The sequence below is a fragment of the Thalassophryne amazonica genome, chromosome 17 (genome assembly GCF_902500255.1).
Source record: "Thalassophryne amazonica chromosome 17, fThaAma1.1, whole genome shotgun sequence".
NCBI lineage: Eukaryota > Metazoa > Chordata > Actinopteri > Batrachoidiformes > Batrachoididae > Thalassophryne > Thalassophryne amazonica.
This window is the reverse complement of record NC_047119.1, coordinates 64,562,148-64,586,961: the sequence shown is the minus strand read 5'-3', so window position 1 is coordinate 64,586,961 and position 24,814 is coordinate 64,562,148. Positions and strand designations below refer to the sequence as shown.

At 42.7% G+C, this 24,814-nt stretch overlaps 3 protein-coding genes across 3 annotated transcripts; all 3 read right to left on the bottom strand.

The window, feature by feature from the left end:
- Positions 1-3,257: 3,257 nt before the first annotated feature.
- On the bottom strand, positions 3,258-3,898 carry LOC117529123 (histone H2A, sperm-like). The gene has a single exon (XM_034191823.1). The coding sequence runs from the start codon at positions 3,896-3,898 to the stop codon at positions 3,329-3,331; it is 570 nt and encodes a 189-aa protein (XP_034047714.1). The 3' UTR covers positions 3,258-3,328.
- Positions 3,899-4,170: 272 nt separating this feature from the next.
- LOC117528900 (histone H1-like) lies at positions 4,171-4,859 on the bottom strand. The gene has a single exon (XM_034191522.1). It carries the CDS (start codon positions 4,756-4,758, stop codon positions 4,171-4,173), a length of 588 nt encoding a protein of 195 aa, XP_034047413.1. The 5' UTR covers positions 4,759-4,859.
- An 18,823-nt stretch (positions 4,860-23,682) lies between these two features.
- On the bottom strand, positions 23,683-24,589 carry LOC117529832 (histone H1-like). The gene has a single exon (XM_034192703.1). It carries the CDS (start codon positions 24,497-24,499, stop codon positions 23,906-23,908), a length of 594 nt encoding a protein of 197 aa, XP_034048594.1. The 5' UTR covers positions 24,500-24,589; the 3' UTR covers positions 23,683-23,905.
- Between the last annotated feature and the right edge of the window lie 225 nt (positions 24,590-24,814).

The following is a 24,814-nucleotide window of genomic DNA, read 5'->3' as shown; positions in this document are numbered from 1 at the left end:
AGATTAGGCTTAAAACTTTCCTTTTTGCTAAAGCTTATAGTTAGGGCTGGATCAGGTGACCCTGAACCATCCCTTAGTTATGCTGCTATAGACGTAGACTGCTGGGGGGTTCCCATGATGCACTGTTTCTTTCTCTTTTTGCTCTGTATGCACCACTCTGCATTTAATCATTAGTGATCGATCTCTGCTCCCCTCCACAGCATGTCTTTTTCCTGGTTCTCTCCCTCAGCCCCAACCAGTCCCAGCAGAAGACTGCCCCTCCCTGAGCCTGGTTCTGCTGGAGGTTTCTTCCTGTTAAAAGGGAGTTTTTCCTTCCCACTGTAGCCAAGTGCTTGCTCACAGGGGGTCGTTTTGACCGTTGGGGTTTTACATAATTATTATATGGCCTTGCCTTACAATATAAAGCGCCTTGGGGCAACTGTTTGTTGTGATTTGGCGCTATATAAAAAAATTGATTGATTGATTGATTGACTTCACAAGGATCACTCTTAATACAGTTAAATAAAGCAGAATAATGTTGTCTCCACAGTTCAGCTATATTGTCACCCCCAGAGCCACCCTCTATGACACCAGGAAGTGATGTGTTAGTCCTGTTCAGAGCTCTCACCTCCTTCCAGAAACCAACAACGTTGTTACATAGGAGTTGGTCAGCTAAAGCATCTGCTCTCATGGCCTGCTCATGCTTGTCAATGTACCTGATGGCATATTTATATCTAGCATTTGTAAGTTTTTTATACTCCAGAACAGGCCCATTTCTGGGTCTGCCTGCCTGTACCCATGCCCTAAAAGCCTCCTTAGCTTCAGCATGGTAAGCTGCCACAAATGTATTCCATCCTGGCTTGTTGACATTATGTTTAACAGTGTGGCTACAGCATGCCTTACTGGCCTCATATAAAACTTCAACAATATGATCATACATATCACAAAGGGCCTTACCATGACATATATCCTTACAGCCCACATCTGAACACACAATAGCATCCCGGGGTATATATATATTACTTATACCTGCATCAGTTTTCATACATTATGCCAATAGATCATCATTTGTAAGTGCTGACCAGTCCATATATATATATATATATATATATATATATACACACACATATATGCATCCATTTTCTTCCGCTTTATCCGGAGTCGGGTCGTGGGGGCAGCAGCTCAAGCAAAGCCGCCCAGACCTCCAATCCACACACACCTCCCCCAGCTCCTCTGGGGGAACCCCAAGGCGTTCCCAAGCCAGCCGAGAGATGTAGTCCCTCCAGCGTGTCCTGGGTCTTCCCCGGGGCCTCCTCCCAGTGGGACGTGCCCGGAACACCTCTCCAGCGAGGCGTCCACGGGGCATCCAGAAAAGATGCCCAAGCCACCTCAACTGACTCCTTTCGACGTGGAGGAGCAGCGGCTCGACTCCGAGCTCCTCCCGAGCGACCGAGCTCCTCATCCTATCTCTAAGGGAGCGCCCAGCCACCCTGCAGAGGAAACTCATCTCAGCCGCTTGTACTCGCGATCTCGTTCTTTTGGTCATGAGCCAAATCTCATGACCATAGGTGAGGATCAGAACGTAGATCGATCGGTAAATCGAGAGCTTTGCCCCCTACTCAGCTCTCTCTTCACCACGACGGTCCGATACAGCGACCGCATCACTGCAGATGCTGCACTGATCCGTCTATCAATCTCACGCTCCATCCGTCCCTCACTTGTGAACAAGACCCCAAGATACTTAAACTCATCCACTTGAGGCAAGGACACTCCACCGACCTGAAGAGGGCAAAGCACCTTTTTCCGGTCGAGAACCATGGCCTCGGATTTGGAGGTGCTGATTTTAATCCTGGACGCTTCACACTCGGCTGCAAACCGCCCCAGTGCACGCTGAAGGTCCTGATTTGACGAAGCCAACAGAACCACATCGTCCGCAAACAGCAGAGACGAGATTCTGTGGTTCCCAAACCAGACCACCTCTACACCCTGGCTGCGCCTAGAAATTCTGTCCATAAAAATAATGAATAGAACCAGTGACAAAGGGCAGCCCTGGCGGAGGCCAACGTGCACTGGAAACAGGTTTGACTTACTACCGGCAATGCGAACCAAGCTCCTGCTGCGGTCGTACAGGGACCGGATAGCCCTTAGCAAAGGACCCCGGACCACGTACTCCTGGAGCACTCCCCACAGGGTGCCCCGAGGGACACGGTCAAACGCCTTCTCCAGATCCACAAAACACATGTGGACTGGTTGGGCGAACTCCCATGAACCCTCGAGCACCCGATGGAGCGTGTAGAGCCATTCATAGAACAACAACAACAAAAAAAAGACAGTGGGGCCGCCATCTTAGACCGATCATCTGGGTCATCCGACCTGCTCCATTCAAATGCTTTTAATGACCATATTCAGATAGCTTCCATAGTGTACATAATGGGGTTGAATAAGAACGGAGACCACATTTTGAAATGACAGAAAAATAATAATAAAATTAATGCCTGAGATGGGAAAATATTTTTGGTGAAAGTCAAATATGTCCTTAATGCTGTGGGATATAAATAAAAATAATACAACTCAGTAAAATGTGAAAATATTTAGGTCCAATTCTCTCCATTCTCATGGAATGACAAAATATTTCTGTCTAATAATTTTCAAAATAGTTTGCTGTACTTTTCTTTATCAAAAGCATTAGTTACATCAAGCATGGTCACAAAAACATCGCTTTTCTTGTTCTAATGACTTATGACCTCATTCATGACAAAAGCTGCATCAAGTAGTGGAGACACCCGGTTTAAAACCAACCTACAGGTCAGAGGTCATCAAGGCTTGTTTTTCTTTGACTAGAATAATGATATCATGTTTTTGCAATAATGCTGCTCAAGGTAATGGCATGATAATCATTTCAATTAGAAATCATGCTCTTAATTTGTCAAATGGATTGAAGAAATCTGGCTGGAAAATTTTACTGCATACGTTCCTCTCTGAGATTTTTCATGTTTTTCAGTTTAACTATTTTGGGGAAAAAAAGTAAGTAGTTTGCTAATGATAAACAATTTTTGCAGTAATTCTGCTCAAGATAATGGCACAGTAATTATTTGAATTTAAAATCATGCCCTTAATTAGTCAGAATTGGACTTAATAATAAATCTTGGCAGATCATATATATGATTTGCCTGCATACCTTCCTATCAGATTTCTTATGTTTCAGTTGATGAAGTATTCTGAGAAAAAATAAATACGCAAAAAAAATATCACACATGGGGAGTGTAGAACGTTGCTCCTTAAATACAAGTGATGTGGCTCTGAAAAGAGCCTTTTTGGGGTCCAGCCTGTACCAGCTGAATGAACAAGTTTACTTGGACTTTGCGGGCTTCTCGGTTTTTTTGGGCAACAGAACAGCCTGAATGTTTGGCAGCACGCCGCCCTGAGCGATGGTCACTCCGCCCAGCAGTTTGTTGAGCTCCTCGTCGTTGCGGACAGCCAGCTGCAGGTGACGGGGAATGATACGAGTCTTCTTATTGTCCCGAGCAGCGTTGCCGGCCAGCTCGAGGATCTCAGCGGTCAGATACTCGAGCACAGCCGCCAGATAAACGGGGGCTCCAGCACCCACACGCTCCGCATAGTTGCCCTTCCTCAGCAGACGGTGGACACGACCGACTGGAAACTGCAGGAGCGCTCTTACGGGCTGCTTTAGTGGCGAGCTGCTTCCTTGGCGCTTTGCCACCGGTTGACTTACGAGCGGTCTGCTTGGTTCTTGCCATGTTTTACCGACCGTCTTCTTTATGCTAAAGAGAAAATATGTGTTGCCGTCAGAGCGCACAACGTCCTTATAAAGGCAGCGGCGTCGTGGCGCCAGAGGTGATTGGTCCAAGAAAAGGGAGCGCTGTCGCTGATTGGACAAAAGCAATTCAAAGCTTTCCATGCGCTTGTATATCAAATGCAAGTAAATCGAATCACAAGTGTTTGTGGTTTTGTGGCCAACTCACTTGTCAAACAGCGAGCCTTTAAAAAGGTGGCGCTTACATGTTTTTCCACTCCCTCAAAAAAAAAAAATGTTGTGCAATCAGACCCTGAATTTTTCTTAATTAGTTTCGCTACTACGGATTTATGATGTGGCTCAAGTGACACAGGAAACACTCTTTCAGTAATGTGGGCGGCTCTTAAAAGAGCCTTTTGTAGGACATGATTGACAGCTCACTTTTTCTTGGGCGCTGCCTTCTTAGTTTTGGGTTTGACGGCCTTCTTTGCTGGAGCTTTCTTGGCTGCAGAGGGTTTTGTGGCCTTCGGACTCTTGGGTGTCTTCTTGGGACTCTTAGCTGCTTTCTTTGCCGCTGCAGGCTTCTTCACCTTCTTCGGGGACTTCTTGGCGACAGCAGGCTTCTTTGTTGCTGCAACTTTCTTGGGTTTCTTGGCCGCTGCTGGTTTCTTGGCGGCGGCCTTCTTAGCTTTGGGAGCACTTTTCTTGGCAGCCGGTTTAGACTTGGTGTCTTTGCCCAACTTGAATGAGCCGGACGCCCCGGAGCCCTTGGTCTGGACAAGCTTGCCTTTAGTCACCAGACTCTTGACGGCCACCTTGACACGAGCATTGTTCTTCTTGACGTCGTAGCCGCCGGCAGCCAGAGCGTTTTTGAGGGCAGCTAAAGACACACCTTTCCGCTCCTTGGACGCCGTCACAGTTTGAACGATGAGGTCGCTAACGCTGGGGCCCACCTTCTTGGCTTTGGCAGGCTTCTTCTTGGGAACCTTAGCCGGAGCGGCGGCAGCTGGAGCTTCTTCTGCCATTTGTCGTCTCTGAACGTTGCAAAGCACAAGGAGAGTTTGACGGACTGTTGGAGATTCCGGAGCAGGAGGCTGTACTTGAAGCCTCCATGAGAACCGTGGAGACTCAATCCATCCCGCCGCTTCTCACTGCAGTCTGATTTGTCGGGTTACTTGTGTTTTCTCTCTGACAATAAATAGGTGAAATTCCCACCTGGACCAACATGTATGTACAATAAACAAACGGAAGTGACAGCGGAGCGGTGTCTGTACATGTGCACGTTGTGTCGGGCTCGGAAACTTTCCGCATTTTGTCAAAGAAAGCTTCGAATCTCCACGAACGACTGCCGCGGGAGGCACTGCTTTACTTTTTCTCTCTTAAATGCTTCAAAAAGCAGCAAAAGCTCACTGAAACAACTTAGACTCTGACACTACATCCTTGTTGGCTGAGTAAGAGTCAGAGTACTGATATTTTCCACATAAATCTGTCAGAAATTGACGTGTTTTTGCTTTCTGCAAACACACTCTTGTCAGAAGCGATCAGAGGCTGATTTATTTCAATGTTGCTTGCATGTAATATTTCAGTCAGTTATTATTAGTTATTGTGCCAATGCATATTTTATTTGTGATGAACGTATCATTGATAGTCAAGACGATCAGCACGTGTTTGTCAGTCATAACATTCAAATCTCCTGCAGTTGGCAGTTTTATTAGGGAAAATGTGTCCATGTTTTAAAAATTAAGTGATCTCAGTGATATGTTGAGTGTCTACAGTGTTTGTGTTTTTACATAATACAAACATAATAGAGGAATATGAATGTTTAGAAATGAAAATGACCAATGTGCCTTATGCAAATAACATGGAATCGATCCAACAAAGTCGGTGTCGTTCTGTTTTTCCGATACAGAACCATAGAATGAAAGCCACCTAAAGTAAAAGACATGTTTTAATAAGTCTCAGGTCATCAGTAAAGCTCACTCAGATATTTCTCATAGCTAGAAAAAGTGTTTTACATAAAACAGCACAAATGTATTACTTATCATTTCCAATCAGTCAGTACCCCCCCCCCCCCCCCAAACACACACACACGCACACACACACACACACACACAAAATAAAAGGGAAATAACACCTTGGGGTTCCCTCTGAGGAGCTGGGGGAGGTGTGTGTGGATCGGGAGGTCTGGGCGGCTTTGCTTGAGCTGCTGCCCCCACGACCCGACTCCGGATAAAGCGGAAGAAAATGGATGGATGGATGGATGGATGGATGGATGGATGGATGGATGTATGTATATATGGATGGATGGATGGATGGATGGATGGATGGATGGATGGATGGATGTATGTATATATGGATGGATGGATGGATGGATGGATGGATGGATGGATGGATGGATGGATATATGCTAAAGCAGGTATTTCTCATCTGCCATGTCACTGAAAGTTTCTACTCAATCAACACAAGCTTTGGACAATCTGTGTAGTTGGCTACATTTGAGGTGTGTCCTCAATAATTTTTTCATTCTTTCAAACCTTTATTTAACCAAAAAAGCTCATTGAGATTAAAAATCTCTTTTCCAAGAGAGTCCTTGCCAAGACAGGACTCTCAAGACAGCAAAAGAGACAAACAGGATAAAACAAACATTGATACTCATGAAACATGTTAAAAATAAGCATCATGTGATCATCTGTCGAAGCATCTACAGACTGATGTTTCAGCCTCCAAGTCATGTGCTTTAAAAGTATTTAAAGAGACCAGCTCCTGAAGTTTCAGGTCATTTTGTAAGTTGTTCCAGGCGAATGGCGCAGTGAAAATCTCTCTGATTACAGCTTTCAGGTGTCCAAATTACAACATTCCAAATCTTTACTCATGTTTATAGCTTGATTGGCTGCAATAATTATGTGTAGGTCTATTTCAGTGGCTATTAGCACAACAAGCAAGAGGACTGAGAGACATATGACATATGTTTAAACTCAGATTTGTTGTGGTCAAAAATGACACTGAATGGTTACAATGCCTCTCTCTGTCAGTGTGTGCACATTTGTTTATATATATATATATATATATATATATATATATATATATGCCAACGTCCAAATTACAGCGAAGGCTAATGTTCCACAGCCTTCTACACCATTCACTTAAACTGTGGAATAGCTTTTTCCCCAGAGCTTTGGCTGAGTTTTGAACAGAGGATCCTCTGTTCTGAAGAGTTTATGGACCATTCATAGACAAAAAAAGACTCTTGGAGGTGCCAACTCCTGATCTCGGGGGCTGAGGTTGCGCCGCGCATGCGCGAAAGGAGTTTGGGTTCTTCTTTTGCCAGCACTTTGTTCACAGGAATTATAAACTCCAATAATCTGTTGGGAATCAGTGATATCAAACATCACAAAATAAGGTTAAATGTTTTAATCAATTATTCTGAATATTTTACCGAGCATTACATTTTGTAGCTGCCTCAATTATTACACAGGTATGATCTATCAGTAGTATGACTGCTGCTGTCTATTGGCGCTGACGAGCCGTGGGGCTGCCATCTTAGACCGTCATCTGGGTCATCTGACCCGCTCCACTCAGTGTTGTTCGACAGGCGCAGCACATTTAATCCAACCTAACTGTCTGAATACTAAACTGATTTTAATGCATTTTTTTCTGCAGATGTCTTACATGTAACTATCATACAGGACAAATGGTTTGTCGTATTTTAAAATTCATATTGGGATTAACAGCAATAGAAAATTCTGATATATACAGAAGCATATTGCATTCACTGGATAAAAAAAATTTGACCCCTGATCTCGTAATTATGAGAAAATATCTCATAATTACAACATCAGGATCTCGTAATTACAAGAAAAGATCTCATAATTACGACATCATGATCTTGTAATTACAAGAAAAGATCTCATAATTACGACATCATGATCTTGTAATTACAAGAAAAGATCTCATAATTACGACATCATGATCTTGTAATTACAGTTTTTCGGTGCGGACTGTTAAGTCTAGGTTTGATTCCTGGTTTGATTTTGAAATGACCAAATCACTTCCAAAGTGAACGCTGTGGTGATGTGGGACCATTGAGTGACTATCCGAGAAATTGCGGAAGAGGTGGACATCAGCACTTTTTCAGCACATTCCACTGTGACAGAAGATTTTGCCATGAAAAGAGTTGCAGCAAAATTCATGCCGATGGCTTGGGCACGAAACTGATGGCGGAACAAAAGCGCCTCGGTGTTGAAGTCTCACAGGACATGTGAGACATGCCCACCTCTTCCACAATTTCTCGGATAGTCACACGACTGAAAAGCCACCGAAAGCCGTCTGAATCTTCCGAATGGTGGAAGAGGTGGGCATCATTTTTCAGAGTCCAGCATGTTATCCCTTATCTCCTAATTTGTGTTTACTTGGAGACACAATTACTGAACTGCCAACTAAACAATCTAAAACTATACTTATAGCACTGACTATTGCCAAAAAAACATTGTTCCTTTTCAGTCGGGTCTGTCTGCTCTACCGTTGGTGGGTTGTGGTCTTGTGCCTGGATGAGGGGTGGTGCCTTTCCCCGGGGCTTGGGTGTGCGTGGCCCCCCGTGCCCCGGCCTCTCCACCCGGGTTTGTGGGGCCCGCCTGTCTCCCCTGGCTCCTCGGCTGCCCTCCCGCTCTGGGGTCTCATCCTGCACCTTCCCTGGATCAGGGACCTCCGGGCGTGGTGGCCCGTCCATCTGTGGCTCCTTGGCCCCCTGTCCCCCCTGTTGGTTTGCTCCTCCCTGGCTTCCTGTGCTCCTCCGTGGCTGCCCACCTCCCCCGTCCCGTGGTTACCCTTGCACCTCCGCCAGATCTGGGGTTGGGCTGGGGGCCTGGTGGGGCTGGTGTGGGTGGCCTCCTCCCCTTGCCACGCCTCTCCTTCTGCCTCCTGCTTGGGGTTGGGCCTCACGTGTCACAACCTTTTAATGCATTTCACCAGGTTAGCACCTGCACCCACATCATATTGGGTTGTAAGTAGCACATTGTAGGGTTCACATGATTTGCGGTAGGGTGTTGGGGATGGGTTTGCAGGACAGTCTGTGGCGCAGCTGTGCCCTGCAGCCTTCCACTGTGATCTCTATCCGCCACTCCCGTTTTGCAATTTTAATGCACACACAGACCTTACTTTTACACATTTAGTAAACACCTTCACCCTCTGTGGTGTTTCCAGGAACAGGAGGCATGTGTTACTAGTACTTTGCAACTGTTATCTTGAATAGAAATTTGAATTCTTTTGGACTGTTTCTGAGGGGCAGCAGTTGCACAACACACCTGCCATGGAATGCCCAGTATGGGTGTTTGCTTGGCACCATTGCTCCAGGAATGATGGCAATCAAATGATATGTAATAAAAAAATATATATATCTCGACTGCGCAGTCTTTGATTTGTCATTATGCACAGGGTTCATTCATGCACTAATACACTAGTTCCTCATCTCAACACACACATGTACCACGTGTTTCCGACCAAAAAATAAAAGGGTAAAAAAAAAGAAAAATTTAAAGTATTAATAACAATACTATACAAATACAGAAACACTTTAAGAAAAGGACATCAGTGAATACTAAACAGCACTAAATTCACTCCCTTTTTATGATCTATGTTGTGTCATTTACACTGTGATACCAGCGTGTCCAAATGAGAACCTGCGCTTGTATAGGAGGCCATGATAGTGGCTACTGGATACATTAATTGCACAGGTCCCTGTAATTTGATAAATTCCTTAGTAACACGAGATGACAAACATCAACATCTGTGACAAATAGGACAGTCTAACTTTTGTCGATATTGCTCTTGACATCATAATGTGATTTATGACAAAATGTAAATCACACGTATGAATTGGCACTTCCACTGTGTAAAATGTGCTTCTGGCTACTTTGTTTGGTGGTATTTGAGCTGTTGCCATTTATGGATTTGAAGCAGTTGGTGTCAATGTATCTGTTCTGTCACTGTAATATGTAATAAAATTTCTACTTAATTGTCTTTAAAAACACCAAATTTTAAAAATGGAGGGGGAGAAGATAAAAAAAAAAAATATATATATATATATATATATATATAAAATATAAAACACAAAATGCCAAAAACAAAATAATTATTGGGGGGGAGATAAAAACAATGAAACCTCTTCTTATATTTGCCCTATTGATGTTTAAAATCCCGCAACACTTCGAAGAGTTCGCGGTGCTGCGAGATCTCAGTAACAGTGAGAACTGCATTGAGATGCTCTGATCACGCTGCACTTTAACCGCTGCACACGGACAGCAGCATTAACATCGCAACATAAAACTATTTTTATATTGTGCCTAAAACTCTCATGAATATATTCTCTGGGTTTCTAGACGTTGTTGTTGTGTTTGTTTTATGTGAACATCACAGTGTTACGTGTCGGACGCGGTCGGAGCACCGACCCAGCGTTTGACAGGACCCAGCATAAAATAAGCAGAGCACGGTTCAAAAGATAACAGAATTTAATAATCATAATGAGTGCAGTGATAAACAACCAAAAATGTCCGCGGTCTGGTGAGGTGAAAACACGGCGCGCTCTCAGCAGCGCAAACGGTCCGAAGCCACAGCAGTTCGGACCCAGGGACCCCGCCGACACCCCCCAGGTGGCCGTGACAAACCGAGTCTGTGAAGAAAGAAAACATGAGGTGAGTCCAACTCCACACAGAGAGGCACAACTCAAAAGGTGCACACAATCAGCAAACACTTCCTGGCTTAAATATATATCAGCTTCTCACCCTGCAGGCACAGAACAACTCAGTTCAAATGTCCACTGCAGCAGAAGCTGATTAGACAATTAGCATAACGTGACAGCTCAATAACACAAGGTGTGAGGGACACCAAATCCACTGCCATTACTTTATAAAAGTCACCAAAACCAAATTACCTCAGGAAGTGTGCTGAAGAGCGTGAGACCTCACCCAATCCTCCTTCACAGACTGTGGCGTCAAACCTGGAGCGGTCTCTGCGTCCGTAATGGTGAGATTGTTCTCCTGATGTCGATCTCACATGTCTGCTCACAAGGTCGAGTCTCTGGCAATCACACACTGTGCATTCAAGGTTTAAGTGTAGCAATCTCTGATCAAGACAGAATACACCACAGCTGTGAGTCCTGATGACCTGCATGTGAAAACAAGCCTCAGGTGTTCAGGGTGAGGTCCTAATACTCAGCCACTCAGTCCTGAATGCATACCACCTGGTGGGAAAAACAGAAACCAAGCCAGCCAAACACCCCAGCACACAACACACAGGTTGTCTCTCACTTATTGTCAATGGGAGCTGTTTTGAGCGATGCTCGCTTCCTGATCATGTCGTTCTGGGAGAAAGTGAATTTTGCTCTTTAACGTCTTGATTATTGTTCTTTACAACACTGTTTGTCCTTTTTGTTCCAGACTAATATATATATGTCTGAAATTCGGTTTCCATTTATTAAATTCCATGCAGATTAAACGTAGCAGACACGGATTATTTGTTATAATTGTTTTAGCAAGTTTTCAGGGTATCATGCATGCAGTCTCTTACTAACGTGATGAAAAGCATAAAAAAATTTACATTTTTGTAGTATAATATTCATTTACAATTGGCATCATGTGGATTCTCTATATGTTGGGTGTCGGATGCTGTAGCTTTCTCTGGGCCCCTCCCCAATCGGACCAGGAGTGACATGTTTAGCCGCATGTTCTCCTTGAATTGCTGGCTGTCTGAGTGGTGTCTAAAAAATGAGGTGGACTTCATAGATAATTGGCAAAGCTTCTGGGGAAAACCTGGTCTTGTTAGGAGAGACGGCATCCATCCCACTTTGGCTGGAGCAGCTCTCATTTCTAGAAATCTGGCCAATTTTCTTAAATCCTCCAAACCGTGACTATCCAGGGTTGGGACCAGGAAGCAGAGTTATAGTCTTACACACCTCTCTGCAGCTTCTCATATTGATTTATTCTGCCTTACAGAAACCTGGTTACAGCAGGATGAATATGTTAGTTTAAATGAGTCAACACCCCCGAGTCACACTAACTGCCAGAATGCTCGTAGCACGGGCCGAGGCGGAGGATTAGCAGCAATCTTCCACTCCAGCTTATTAATTAATCAAAAACCCAGACAGAGCTTTAATTCATTTGAAAGCTTGACTCTTAGTCTTGTCCATCCAAATTGGAAGTCCCAAAAACCAGTTTTATTTGTTATTATCTATCGTCCACCTGGTCGTTACTGTGAGTTTCTCTGTGAATTTTCAGACCTTTTGTCTGACTTAGTGCTTAGCTCAGATAAGATAATTATAGTGGGCGATTTTAACATCCACACAGATGCTGAGAATGACAGCCTCAACACTGCATTTAATCTATTATTAGACTCAATTGGCTTTGCTCAAAATGTAAATGAGTCCACCCACCACTTTAAACATACCTTAGATCTTGTTCTGACTTATGGTATGGAAATTGAAGACTTAACAGTATTCCCTGAAAACTCCCTTCTGTCTGATCATTTCTTAATAACATTTACTCTGATGGACTACCCAGCAGTGGGGAATAAGTTTCATTACACTAGAAGTCTTTCAGAAAGCACTGTAACTAGGTTTAAGTATATGATTCCTTCTTTATGTTCTTTAATGCCATATACCAACACAGTGCAGAGTAGCTACCTAAACTCTGTAAGTGAGATAGAGTATCTCGTCAATAGTTTTACATCCTCATTGAAGACAACTTTGGATGCTGTAGCTCCTCTGAAAAAGAGAGCTTTAAATCAGAAGTGCCTGACTCTGTGGTATAACTCACAAACTCGCAGCTTAAAGCAGATAACCCGTAAGTTGGAGAGGAAATGGCATCTCACTAATTTAGAAGATCTTCACTTAGCCTGGAAAAAGAGTCTGTTGCTCTATAAAAAAGCCCTCCGTAAAGCTAGGACATCTTACTACTCATCACTAATTGAAGAAAATAAGAACAACTGTTATGTGTCGGATGCAGCCCGGAGAACCGACCAGCGTTTGAAGGACCCAGTATGAAATAAGCAGAGCACGGTACAAAGGATAACAGAGTTTAATAAACATAACAGTGATGTGATAAATATACAAACAAATAAGTGCGCCGTCTGGCGAGGTGGTAAACGGTGCGCTCCCAGCAGCACTAACGGTCCGGAGCCAGAACCAGTTCGGACCCAAGGACCCCGCCGACACCCCCCCAGGTGGCCGCAACAAACCGAGTCTGTGAATGAAGAAATCATCATGTGAGTTCACACTCCACACACAGAGAGACCGCTCAAAGGTGTACAAACAGCAAACACTTCCTGGCTTAATTACTAATCAGCTTCCCACCCTGCAGGCATGGAACACCCTGTTCACAAACTCCACTGCAGTGGAAGCTGATTAAACGACCAACATACAGCTCAATATAATAAGGTGTGAGGGACACCACATTTACTGACTGTACAAATGTTAGTCACAAAACTTAACGTACCTCAGGAAGTGTGCTGACGAGCGTGAGACCTCACCCCCTCCTCTTTCACAGACCATGCATCAAACCTGGACGTTCTCTGCATCCACTGATGATGAGATGGCTCTCGAGACGACGATCTCACCCGTCTGGTCACAAGGTCGAGTCTCTGGCAAATACACACTGTGTACTCCAGACTTAAATGCCACCATGTTCCAATCCGTGTAGATGCACCACAGCTGTGAGTCCTGACGAGCCGCACCTGATCAGCCTCAGGTGATCAGGGTGAGGTCCTGGTAACTCAGCTACACAGCCACTCAGTCCCAAATGCGCACCACCTGGGAGGAAAACCAAAAGACAGAAACAGAAGACAAACAAAAGCCAGCCAGGCACGCCAGCCACAACAACAACCCTAGGTTTCTTTTCAGCACTGTAGCCAGGCTGACAAAGAGTCAGAGCTCTATTGAGCAGAGTATTCCTGATCATCTGCAGAGGAATGGTCTATTTGAAGAGTTTCAGTCAGGTTTTAGAATTCATCATGGTACAGAAACAGCATTAGTGAAGGTTACAAATGATCTTCTTATGGCCTCGGACAGTGGACTCATCTCTGTGCTTGTTCTGTTAGACCTCAGTGCTGCTTTTGATACTGTTGACCATAAAATTTTATTACAGAGATTAGAGCATGCCATAGGTATTAAAGGCACTGCGCTGCGGTGGTTTGATTCATATTTATCTAATAGATTACAATTTGTTCATGTAAATGGGGAATCTTCTTCACAGACTAAGGTTAATTATGGAGTTCCACAAGGTTCTGTGCTAGGACCAATTTTATTCACTTTATACATGCTTCCCTTAGGCAGTATTATTAGACGGCATTGTTGTGTGGGCCGCCAGAAGAAGAGGTACTGCTGGCCCACCACCAGAGGGCGCCCTGCCTGAAGTGCGGTCTTCAGGCACAAGAGGGCGCTGCCGCCACGGACACAGCCGGGGGTGACAGCTGTCACTCATTCATGCTTCATCATCTCACTCCATAAAACCCGGACGTCATCTCCACCTCATCGCCGAGATATCGTCAAACCGTTCAGGTAGTATTCTCAGCCTTGAAAGGGAACTGTGTATCAGTCTGAACTCTTTTTTGCAGCCGCTTTCCTGTGGTGTTCCGTGTCTGTGTGACCGGCGTTCGGTGTGTCCAGCAACGGCTCTGCTGCACACCTCTACCAGATAAGTGGGTAGACAGGAGCTGCACGAGTGTGTGTTAGAGGTGGAGGTGGCATTCCCACCGTTGTTGCTACTGGGTGTGCACACACCCATATCTTACTGTCTCTGCTCCCTGCCAGCAGTACCAGATCCGACCTTCGAAGACGGTGGCCACCTGGGGACTCGGGACTTGGCGGCTCCAGTATTCTCCGGGTTCAGTGGCGGAGGAAATCGTGTGGTTCCGGTTCATCTCAGGACAGACGTCTTCTATCCTCGAGCCTGCCCACACGTCACCCTTGTGATTGACTGTCTGTTAAATTTCACATTCCTCTGTGTTGTGCTCATTCACAACAGTAAAGTGTTCATATTTGACTCTTTCATTGTCTGTTCATTTGCGCCCGCTGTTGTGGGTCCGTGTCACTACACTTTCACAACAGGCATTGCTTAAATTTTCATTGTTACGCAGATGATACCCAGCTTTATCTATTCATGAAGCCAGAGGACACACACCAATTAGCTAAACTGCAGGATTGTCTTACAGACATAAAGACATGGATGACCTCTAATTTCCTGCTTTTAAACTCAGATAAAACTGAAGTTATTGTACTTGGCCCCACAAATCTTAGAAACATGGTGTCTAACCAGATCCTTACTCTGGATGGCATTACCCTGACCTCTAGTAATACTGTGAGAAATCTTGGAGTCATTTTTGATCAGGATATGTCATTCAAAGCGCATATTAAACAAATATGTAGGACTGCTTTTTTGCATTTACGCAATATCTCTAAAATTAGAAAGGTCTTGTCTCAGAGTGATGCTGAAAAACTAATTCATGCATTTATTTCCTCTAGGCTGGACTATTGTAATTCATTGTTATCAGGTTGTCCTAAAAGTTCCCTGAAAAGCCTTCAGTTAATTCAAAATGCTGCAGCTAGAGTACTAACGGGGACTAGAAGGAGAGAGCATATCTCACCCATATTGGCCTCTCTTCATTGGCTTCCTGTTAATTCTAGAATAGAATTTAAAATTCTTCTTCTTACTTATAAGGTTTTGAATAATCAGGTCCCATCTTATCTTAGGGACCTCATAGTACCATATCACCCCAATAGAGCGCTTCGCTCTCAGACTGCAGGCTTACTTGTAGTTCCTAGGGTTTGTAAGAGTAGAATGGGAGGCAGAGCCTTCAGCTTTCAGGCTCCTCTCCTGTGGAACCAGCTCCCAATTCAGATCAGGGAGACTGACACCCTCTCTACTTTTAAGATTAGGCTTAAAACTTTCCTTTTTGCTAAAGCTTATAGTTAGGGCTGGATCAGGTGACCCTGAACCATCCCTTAGTTATGCTGCTATAGACGCAGACTGCTGGGGGGTTCCCATGATGCACTGAGTGTTTCTTTCTCGTTTTGCTCTGTATGCACCACTCTGCATTTAATCATTAGTGATTGATCTCTGCTCCCCTCCACAGCATGTCTTTTTCCTGGTTCTCTTCCTCAGCCCCAACCAGTCCCAGCAGAAGACTGCCCCTCCCTGAGCCTGGTTCTGCTGGAGGTTTCTTCCTGTTAAAAGGGAGTTTTTCCTTCCCACTGTCGCCAAGTGCTTGCTCACAGGGGGTCGTTTTTACCGTTGGGGTTTTTACGTAATTATTGTATGGCCTTGCCTTACAATATAAAGCGCCTTGGGGCAACTGTTTGTTGTGATTTGGCGCTATATAAATAAAATTGATTGATTGATGTTTGACTGCAGCGACTCTCTGGCACGCAAGGGATTATGGGATATGTCAATAGGGCGAATGGTGAAGCAATGATGAAGAGCAGATGACTGAGTAGTTCAAAGAAACAAAAAAGTGACATTAATTTAACTGTTTATATTACGCCAAATGACAACAAAGCTGCCCGCAGGTTCTTCACATGTTAGTCTCCGCATTATGGAATACAATAGTTGTACATCTTTGTCTTGCCATCAATCGTGTATGCTCACACACGGTATGTAAAGGCATTTCTTTAAAAACACTTTTAATGACCATATTCAGAGAGCTTCCATAGTGTATATAACCGGGTTGAAGAATGGAGATCACATTTTGAAATGACAGAAAAATAATAATCAAACTAATGCCTGAGATGAGAAAATATTTTTGTGAGAGTCAACTATGTCTGTGGGATATAGATACAAATAATACAATCTCATAAAGAATGTGAAAATATTTAAGTCCAATTGTAACCATTCTCATGTAATGACAAAATATTTCTTCCTAAATTAAAAAATAGTTTGCTAATGATAAACAATTTTTGCAATAATGCTGTTCAAGATAATGGCACGATAATTATTTGAATTGGAAATCATGTTCTTCATTTGTCAGAATTGTACTTAATAATAAATCTTGGCGGGCAGCACGGTGGCTTAGTGGTTAGCACTGTTGCCTCACAGCGAGAGGTCGTGGGTTCAATTCCCGTGGCCTTTCTGTGTGGAGTTTGCATGTTCTCCCCGTGTTTGCATGGGTTTCCTCCGGGTGCTCCGGTTTCCTCCCACATCCAGAGACATGCGGGTTAGGTGGATTGGAATCTTTAAATTGTCCGTAGTGTGTGGGTGTGTCTGTGTTTGTCTGTTTGTGGCCCTGTGACAGACTGGGTCCTGTCCTGGGTGTACCCCGCCTCGCGCTCTATGGCTGCTGGGATAGGCTCCAGCCCCCCGCGACCCTTAATTGGACTAAGTGGTAGAAGATGAAGCCTTTGTGTTGTCATCAAAGACACTGAAGCGGCTTAACTACGAAGGCCATACAGGGTCATTCCCTGCAATAAAATGATATAAAAAAAAAATATCTGAACTGCACAGTCTTTGATTTGTCATTATGCACAAGGCTTCATTCGTGCACTAATACACCAGTTCCTCATCGCAACATGCACATGTGCCACACTTTTCAGACCAAAAACTAAAAGATTAAAAAAAAAGAAAAATTTAAACCATTAAGAACAATACTATACAAATGCAGAAACACTTTAAGAAAAGGACATCAGTGAATACTAAACAGCACTAAATTCACTACCTTTATATGATCTACGTTGTGTTGTTTACACTGTGATACCAGCGTTGTTATGTGCAGACGCAAGTTGAGGAGCGCGACCAGTGTCTGACTGAACCCAGCGCTAAAATAACCAGAAAGCGGTTCCAAAAACAAAACAAATTTATTTTCCTTCTGTGCAATAACTGTGTACAACATAAATGTGAGGTTATCTGGCGAGGTGAAGGACGGCGCGCTCTGCAGCGCCCAAATGGATCGAAGCCCGACGCTTCTGGACCCAGACTCACCGTCGAACACCCCCCAGGTGGACACGACAAACTGACTCTGTGAAGGATGGAAAAGGTGAGGTAAGTCAACAGCTACAACAAATATCCTTCAAAGGCACACACTATCAGCAACACATTCAGGTCTGAATTTAAGCTTTATGTAAATGAGCAGCTTCTCACAACAGGTGGAGGATCATCATTCCGTATGCCACGGCAGTGAGAAGTGAGCTGCACAATTCTCATCAATGTTCAAATATACTGCGTAACAAAATACCAAATTACTGTTAACACTTATTCAGACAATCATCACCTCTGATGTGTGCTGACAGCATGTGTCCCTCACCCATTTTCCTTCACAAGCACGATGTGTCAAACCCAGGCGCGGTCCTCAGCGTCTCACAACCGAACGTCACAAGGTCGAGTTCCCGGCAAGTCTGCTCGAACCACTCATGGCTTAAATGCAGAAGGCCATCTCATTATCTGCTTCAGCTGAAAGTCTTTAAGTTTGCACGTGAGCATCATCCACAGGTGCTGCAAGTCATTAGGCCTGCACGTGAACATCCTCCACAAGTGCAGCCAATAATGCTGATGAGGGTGAAGGACTCTTCTGCCAGCACCTTCTCCACAGACAAAAAACCAGTTTGCATACCACCTGGAGAGCAAAGAAAATAAAACACCAAAATGTCCAGCCAAACCCCCCAACACACAACAAGCGTGTCCAAATGAGAACCTGCGCTTGTATAGGAGGCCATGATAGTGGCTACTGGATACATTAATTGCACAGGTCCCTGTAATTTGATAAATCCCTTAGTAACACGAGATGACAAACATCAACAGTTGTGACAAATAGGACAGTCTAACTTTTCTCGATCATATCAAAATCATAAACTCTGATAAGACAAGCATGTTTATGAGGGATAGTTATGAATAATAATAAATAAAGATAAGAATAAAATATGGGAAATTTGCAGCAGATACATTTTCAAAATGAGGAAATATATGTTGGATTTGTAGAACTTTATATCAATGCAGTTCCATCACTAAACCAAACCAGGTTGCACTACGTATGAATCAGCACTTCCACTGTGTAAAATGTACTTCTGGCTACTTTGTTGGTGGTATTTGAGCTGTTGCCACTTAAAGATTTGAAGTACAACCCCTGGCAAAAATTATGGAATCACCGGCCTCGGAGGATGTTCATTCAGTTGTTTAATTTTGTAGAAAAAAAGCAGATCACAGACATGACACAAAACTAAAGTCATTTCAAATGACAACTTTCTGGCTTTAAGAAACACTATAAGAAATCAGGAAAAAAATTGTGGCAGTCAGTAACGGTTACTTTTTTAGACCAAGCAGGGGGAAAAAATATGGAATCACTCAATTCTGAGGAAAAAATTATGGAATCATGACAAACAAAAGAACGCTCCAACACATCACTAGTATTTTGTTGCACCACCTCTGGCTTTTATAACAGCTTGCAGTCTCTGAGGCATGGACTTAATGAGTGACAAACAGTACTCTTCATCAATCTGGCTCCAACTTTCTCTGATTGCTGTTGCCAGATCAGCTTTGCAGGTTGGAGCCTTGTCATGGACCATTTTCTTCAACGTCCACCAAAGATTTTCAATTGGATTAAGATCCAGACTATTTGCAGGACATGACATTGACCCTATGTGTCTTTTTGCAAGGAATGTTTTCACAGTTTTTGCTCTATGGCAAGATGCATTATCATCTTGAAAAATGATTTCATCATCCCCAAACATCCTTTCAATTGATGGGATAAGAAAAGTGTCCAAAATATCAACGTAAACTTGTGCATTTATTGATGATGTAATGACAGCCATCTCCCCAGTGCCTTTACCTAACATGCAGCCCCATATCATCAATGACTGTGGAAATTTACATGTTCTCTTCAGGCAGTCATCTTTATAAATCTCATTGGAACGGCACCAATCAAAAGTTCCAGCATCATCACCTTGCCCAATGCAGATTCGAGATTCATCACTGAATGTAGTGTGTAGTCTTACACACCTCTCTGCAGCTTCTCTCCCCCTGCCATCCCCTCATTACCCCATCCCCGTAGAGACGGTGCCTGCTCCCAGACTACCAATAACCAGCAAAAATCTATTTAAGCATAAAAATTCAAAAAGAAAAAATAATATAGCACCTTCAACTGCACCACAGACTAAAACAGTTAAATGTGGTCTGTTAAACATTAGGTCTCTCTCTTCTAAGTCCCTGTTAGTAAATGATATAATAATTGATCAACATATTGATTTATTCTGCCTTACAGAAACCTGGTTACAGCAGGATGAATATGTTAGTTTAAATGAGTCAACACCCCCGAGTCACACTAACTGTCAGAATGCTCGTAGCACGGGCCGGGGCGGAGGATTAGCAGCAATCTTCCATTCCAGCTTATTAATTAATCAAAAACCCAGACAGAGCTTTAATTCATTTGAAAGCTTGTCTCTTAGTCTTGTCCATCCAAATTGGAAGTCCCAAAAACCAGTTTTATTTGTTATTATCTATCGTCCACCTGGTCGTTACTGTGAGTTTCTCTGTGAATTTTCAGACCTTTTGTCTGACTTAGTGCTTAGCTCAGATAAGATAATTATAGTGGGCGATTTTAACATCCACACAGATGCTGAGAATGACAGCCTCAACACTGCATTTAATCTATTATTAGACTCTATTGGCTTTGCTCAAAAAGTAAATGAGTCCACACACCACTTTAATCATATCTTAGATCTTGTTCTGACTTATGGTATGGAAATAGAAGACTTAACAGTATTCCCTGAAAACTCCCTTCTGTCTGATCATTTCTTAATAACATTTACATTTACTCTGATGGACTACCCAGCAGTGGGGAATAAGTTTCATTACACTAGAAGTCTTTCAGAAAGCGCTGTAACTAGGTTTAAGGATATGATTCCTTCTTTATGTTCTCTAATGCCATATACCAACACAGTGCAGAGTAGCTACCTAAACTCTGTAAGGGAGATAGAGTATCTCGTCAATAGTTTTACATCCTCATTGAAGACAACTTTGGATGCTGTAGCTCCTCTGAAAAAGAGAGCTTTAAATCAGAAGTGTCTGACTCCGTGGTATAACTCACAAACTCGTAACTTAAAGCAGATAACCCGTAAGTTGGAGAGGAAATGGCGTCTCACTAATTTAGAAGATCTTCACTTAGCCTGGAAAAAGAGTCTGTTGCTCTATAAAAAAGCCCTCCGTAAAGCTAGGACATCTTTCTACTCATCACTAATTGAAGAAAATAAGAACAACCCCAGGTTTCTTTTCAGCACTGTAGCCAGGCTGACAAAGAGTCAGAGCTCTATTGAGCTGAGTATTCCATTAACTTTAACTAGTAATGACTTCATGACTTTCTTTGCTAACAAAATTTTAACTATTAGAGAAAAAATTACTCATAACCATCCCAGAGACGTATCGTTATCTTTGGCTGCTTTCAGTGATGCCGGTATTTGCTTAGACTCTTTCTCTCCGATTGTTCTGTCTGAGTTATTTTCATTAGTTACTTCATCCAAACCATCAACATGTTTATTAGACCCTATATTAGACCCTATATATACGTATATATATATACATATATATATATATACATATATACGTATATATATATATATATATATATATACGTATATATACATATACATATATATACGTATATATACATATATATATATATATACGTATATATACATATATATACATATATATATATATACGTATATATACATATATATACATATACATATATATACGTATATATACATATATATACATATACATATATATACATATACATATATATACATATATATATATACGTATATATATATATATATATATATATATATACGTATATATATATATATATATATATATATATATATATATATATATATATATATATATATATATATATATATATATATATATATATATATATATATATATATATATCATGTTTACTAAACTGTATAATAATGTGAAGTGTTTTATGTATGTATTTTAACTAACACTTATTTTTAGGGTGATTGTTACCACCTGTCCAGGGACTGAAGATGAAAAACAGCCGCTAAGGCTAATTCTGGTGCATTTACAGAAATGTTCATTAATGTACATTGTCCCTGTCAAATAAACTAATAAATAAATAAATAAAAAAGAAAGAAAAAAATATTAATTGCTTTGCAAAAAAATTCTTCAAAAATGCTTTTAATGACCATATTCAGATAGCTTCCATAGTGTACATAATGGGGTTGAATAAGAACGGAGACCACATTTTGAAATGACAGAAAAATAATAATAAAATTAATGCCTGAGATGGGAAAATATTTTTGGTGAAAGTCAAATATGTCCTTAATGCTGCGGGATATAAATAAAAATAATACAACTTAGTAAAACGTGAAAATATTTAAGTCCAATTCTCACCATTCTCATGGAATGACAAAATATTTCTAATAATTTTCAAACTAGTTTGCTGTACTTTTCTTTATCAAAAGCATTAGTTACATCGAACATGGTCACAAAAACATCGCTTTTCTTGTTGTTCTAATAACTTATGACCTCATTCATGAAAAAAGCTGCATCAAGTAGTGGAGACACCTGGTTTAAAACCAACCTACAGGTCAGAGGTCATCAAGGCTTGTTTTTCTTTGACTAGAATAATGATATCATGTTTTTGCAATAATGCTGCTCAAGGTAATGGCATGATAATCATTTCAATTAGAAATCATGCTCTTAATTTGTCAAATGGATTTAACAAATCTGAGAAAATATGTGTTGCCGTCAGAGCGCACACCGGCCTTATAAAGGCAGCGGCGTCGCTAGGTTACTATAGAAAGACAAAATATATACTCTATATGCTGTCTAATGGAAACCCCAAACTTTGATGGTTGATATTTATTGAAGAACCCATAAACTAAAGAATCATTAAAAATCTACACCATGTAAAAATAAAAGTGTAAATCATAAAAGTAAGCTAACTATAGCTAGATGAGCTACCGTTAATTTAGCCGTGTGACATTTAGCCATGTCATTGAAAGTGTCTCCTCAATCAACACTACCATTGGAAAATCTGTGTAGTTGGCTACATTTGAAGTGTGCCCTCAATAAATCACTATGATTACTCCTTTCAGGCGTCCAAATTACATCATTCCAAATCCTTACTCATATTTATAGCTTGACTGGCTGCAATAATTATGTGATAGTCTATTTTGGTGGATATTAGCACACAAACAAGAGCGCAACATGTTTAAACTCAGTTTTGTTGAGGTCAAACAATTACGCCAAAGTACGACAATTACTGGATTGGTGTCCTCAAACAGGCCGACCAGATAAGCCTCACTGGCCTCCTGCAGAGCCATCACAGCGCTACTCTGGAAACGCAGATCAGTCTTGAAATCCTGAGCGATTTCCCTCACCAGGCGCTGGAAGGGCAGCTTGCGGATCAGCAGCTCGGTGGATTTCTGGTAGCGACGAATCTGAGGGCCACGGTACCGGGTCTGTAGCGGTGAGGCTTTTTCACGCCGCCGGTGGCAGGAGCGCTCTTACGGGCTGCTTTAGTGGCGAGCTGCTTCCTTGGCGCTTTGCCACCGGTTGACTTACGAGCCGTCTGCTTGGTTCTTGCCATGTTTTACCGACTGTCTTCTTTACGCTAAAGAGAAAATATGTGTTGCCGTCAGAGCGCACAACGTCCTTATAAAGGCAGCGGCGTCTCGACGCCAGAGGTGATTGGTCCAAGAAAAGGGAGCGCTGTCGCTGATTGGACAAGAGCAATTCAAAGCTTTCATGCGCTTGTATATCAAATACAAGTACAAATCGAGTCATCAATGTAAAAACACAAATATACATAGAAAAAGCATCCATAAACGCACTTTTCCCTTAGTTTACAAACATTTCGATTTATTGTAATTGTTGATAATATGCGGAATATAAAATGTCTTGTTCTCTGGATATATTTCGAAGAGTAATAACGCCAGTGTTTGTGGTTTTGTGGCCGACTGACTTGTCAAACAGCGAGCCTTTAAAAAGGTGGCGCTTACATTTTTTTCGCTCCCTCAAAAATAAAGCATCATTTTGTGCAGTCAGACCCCGAATTTTTCTACATTACTTTTGCTACAACGGATTTATGTGGCACAAGTGACACAGAAGACACTCTTTCAGTAATGTGGGCGGCTCTTAAAAGAGCCTTTTGTAAGACATGATTGACAGCTCACTTTTTCTTGGGCGCTGCCTTCTTAGTTTTGGGTTTGACGGCCTTCTTTGCTGGAGCTTTCTTGGCTGCAGCGGGCTTTTTCGTGGCCTTCTTCGGACTCTTGGGTGTCTTCTTGGGACTCTTAGCTGCTTTCTTTGCCGCTGCAGGCTTCTTCACCTTTTTCGGGGACTTCTTGGCGGCGGCAGGCTTTTTTGTTGCTGCAACTTTCTTGGGTTTCTTGGCCGCTGCTGGTTTCTTGGCGGCGGCCTTCTTAGCTTTGGGAGCACTTTTCTTGGCAGCCGGTTTAGACTTGGTGTCTTTGCTCAACTTGAATGAGCCGGACGCCCCGGAGCCCTTGGTCTGGACAAGCTTGCCTTTAGTCACCAGACTCTTGACGGCCACCTTGACACGAGCATTGTTCTTCTTGACGTCGTAGCCGCCGGCAGCCAGAGCGTTTTTGAGGGCAGCTAAAGACACACCTTTCCGCTCCTTGGACGCCGTCACAGTTTGAACGATGAGGTCGCTAACGCTGGGGCCCACCTTCTTGGCTTTGGCAGGCTTCTTCTTGGGAACCTTAGCCGGAGCGGCGGCAGCTGGAGCTTCTTCTGCCATTTGTCGTCTCTGAACGTTGCAAAGCACAAGGAGAGTTTGACGGACTGTTGGAGATTCCGGAGCAGGAGGCTGTACTTGAAGCCTCCATGAGAACCGTGGAGACTCAATCCATCCCGCCGCTTCTCGCTGCAGTCTGATTTGTCGGGTTACTTGTGTTTTCTCTCTGACAATAAATAGGTGAAATTCCCACCTGGACCAACATGTATGTACAATAAACAAACGGAAGTGACAGCGGAGCGGTGTCTGTACATGTGCACGTTGTGTTGGTCTCGGAAGCTTTCCGCATTTAGTCAAAAAAAGCTTCGACTCTCCCCA